This window comes from Otolemur garnettii, unplaced genomic scaffold (assembly GCF_000181295.1).
Source record: "Otolemur garnettii isolate 467f Iridium unplaced genomic scaffold, OtoGar3 scaffold00001, whole genome shotgun sequence".
NCBI classification, from domain to species: Eukaryota; Metazoa; Chordata; class Mammalia; order Primates; family Galagidae; genus Otolemur; species Otolemur garnettii.
The window spans coordinates 31,229,129-31,230,784 of NW_003852396.1; the positions used below are offsets into that span (position 1 = coordinate 31,229,129).

Genomic DNA, 1,656 nt, shown 5'->3' on the forward strand with positions numbered 1-1,656 from the left:
TCTTTGAGTGTAATCTGACTTTTCTTCTATTTCTGTAAATAGGAGGTGAGGACCTTAAATATTTTGCCAGGCATGACCACTTTAAACCACACTGGTGTTAGCCATACAGTCTTCCGTTTACTGGGCATCCCTGGCCTAGAGGACCAGCATATGTGGATTTCCATCCCCTTCTTCATTTCCTATGTGACTGCCTTGCTCGGGAACAGCCTGCTCATCTTCATCATCCTCTCAAAGCGCAGCCTCCATGAGCCCATGTACCTCTTCCTCTGCATGCTGGCCGGGTCAGACATTGTTCTCTCCACATGCACAGTACCACAAGCTTTGGCCATTTTTTGGTTCCATGCTGGGGAGATCTCCCTGGATCGTTGTATTACTCAGGTATTCTTCCTCACTTCCATTTTTACCTATGAGTCAGGGATCTTGATGGTGATGGCATTTGACCGCTACATTGCCATTTGTTACCCACTGAGATACACCACTATACTTAGACATTCACTTATTGGGAAAATTGGTGTGGTTGTATTTGTGAGAAGTTATGGTACAATTTTTCCCATAATATTTCTTCTGAAAAGATTGACTTTCTGCAAAAACAACATCCTCCCAAACACTGCCTGTAAGCACATTGTCTTGGCCCGGGTTTCCTGTGATGACATCCGAGTAAACATCTGGTATGGTGTTTTTGTCCTACTGTCAACCATAGTCCTGGATGTTTTGCTAATTTTTATTTCTTATGTGCTGATTCTTCGCACTGTCTTCCACATCCCTTCCCAAGATGCTCGCCGCAAAGCTCTCAATACATGTGGCTCTCATGTCTGTGTCATCATCCTCTTTTATGGACCTGGCATCTTCTCAGCGCTCACACAACGGTTTGGACGTCACATCTTACCCTATATTCATGTCCTGCTGGCCAATGTCTACATTTTGGTTCCACCTATGCTAAACCCCATCATTTACGGGATCAAGACCAAGCAGATCCGGGATCAGGTGATTCGTGTGTTCTTTAAAAAACAGAAATGAATGTCATAAGGAAAATATCATTGTGAATTTCTCACTAATTCTCTCTGTGCATGATGTAAACTTTACTATTGGGATGTGGAGAGGTATGGCTGGGAAACTAGTCAAATGACTCCATTTCCTGGTGTCTAATCTAGAGCAGTTTTATTAGGGCCATTTTAGTTTTTGTTTCTTTCCAGAATTTTTCTCATTCACAGAGTTAAGAAGTATATCAGTTTACATCTTTAATGATACTTGTATTGCTTTTACCTTAGACTGAATATTAGAATAATTGCAGATAGTAGTTCCTTCTGCATAATAGCTGAAATATTATTTCCTGATGTTTTTAAAGCTTTGAATAGCTGTACTTGTATTATTCCTCTCACAGACATTTCTTCTGCCATTTTTTCTAATATACTCTATTTAAATTTTTGCTTTTCACAGAAATTATTATAAAATTCATTTGTATCTTATAATTGAATATAAGTTGATATGTGTATGTGAATATATAATTTACTTCTGTCTCTTGGAGCACAAGACATAGTAGTTTAGTATTTCTTATGTTCATGGCATTTTTATTCATACTGTTAATTATTATTTTTCTTTTTTTCTCTATTTAAAAATTTTTTTTATTAAATCATAACTGTGTACAATTATGGGGAA

General features: G+C 38.0%; 1 protein-coding gene across 1 annotated transcript; it reads left to right on the forward strand.

The window, feature by feature from the left end:
- Nucleotides 1-72: 72 nt before the first annotated feature.
- Nucleotides 73-1,017, forward strand: LOC100950456 (olfactory receptor 52B4-like). The gene has a single exon (XM_003780946.1). It carries the CDS (start codon nt 73-75, stop codon nt 1,015-1,017), a length of 945 nt encoding a protein of 314 aa, XP_003780994.1.
- The last annotated feature ends 639 nt before the right edge of the window (nt 1,018-1,656 follow it).

Coding starts and splice junctions, on each gene's coding strand:
- LOC100950456 (XM_003780946.1), top strand. CDS start 73: ATGACCACTTTAAACCACACTGGTGTTAGCCATACAGTCTTCCGTTTA.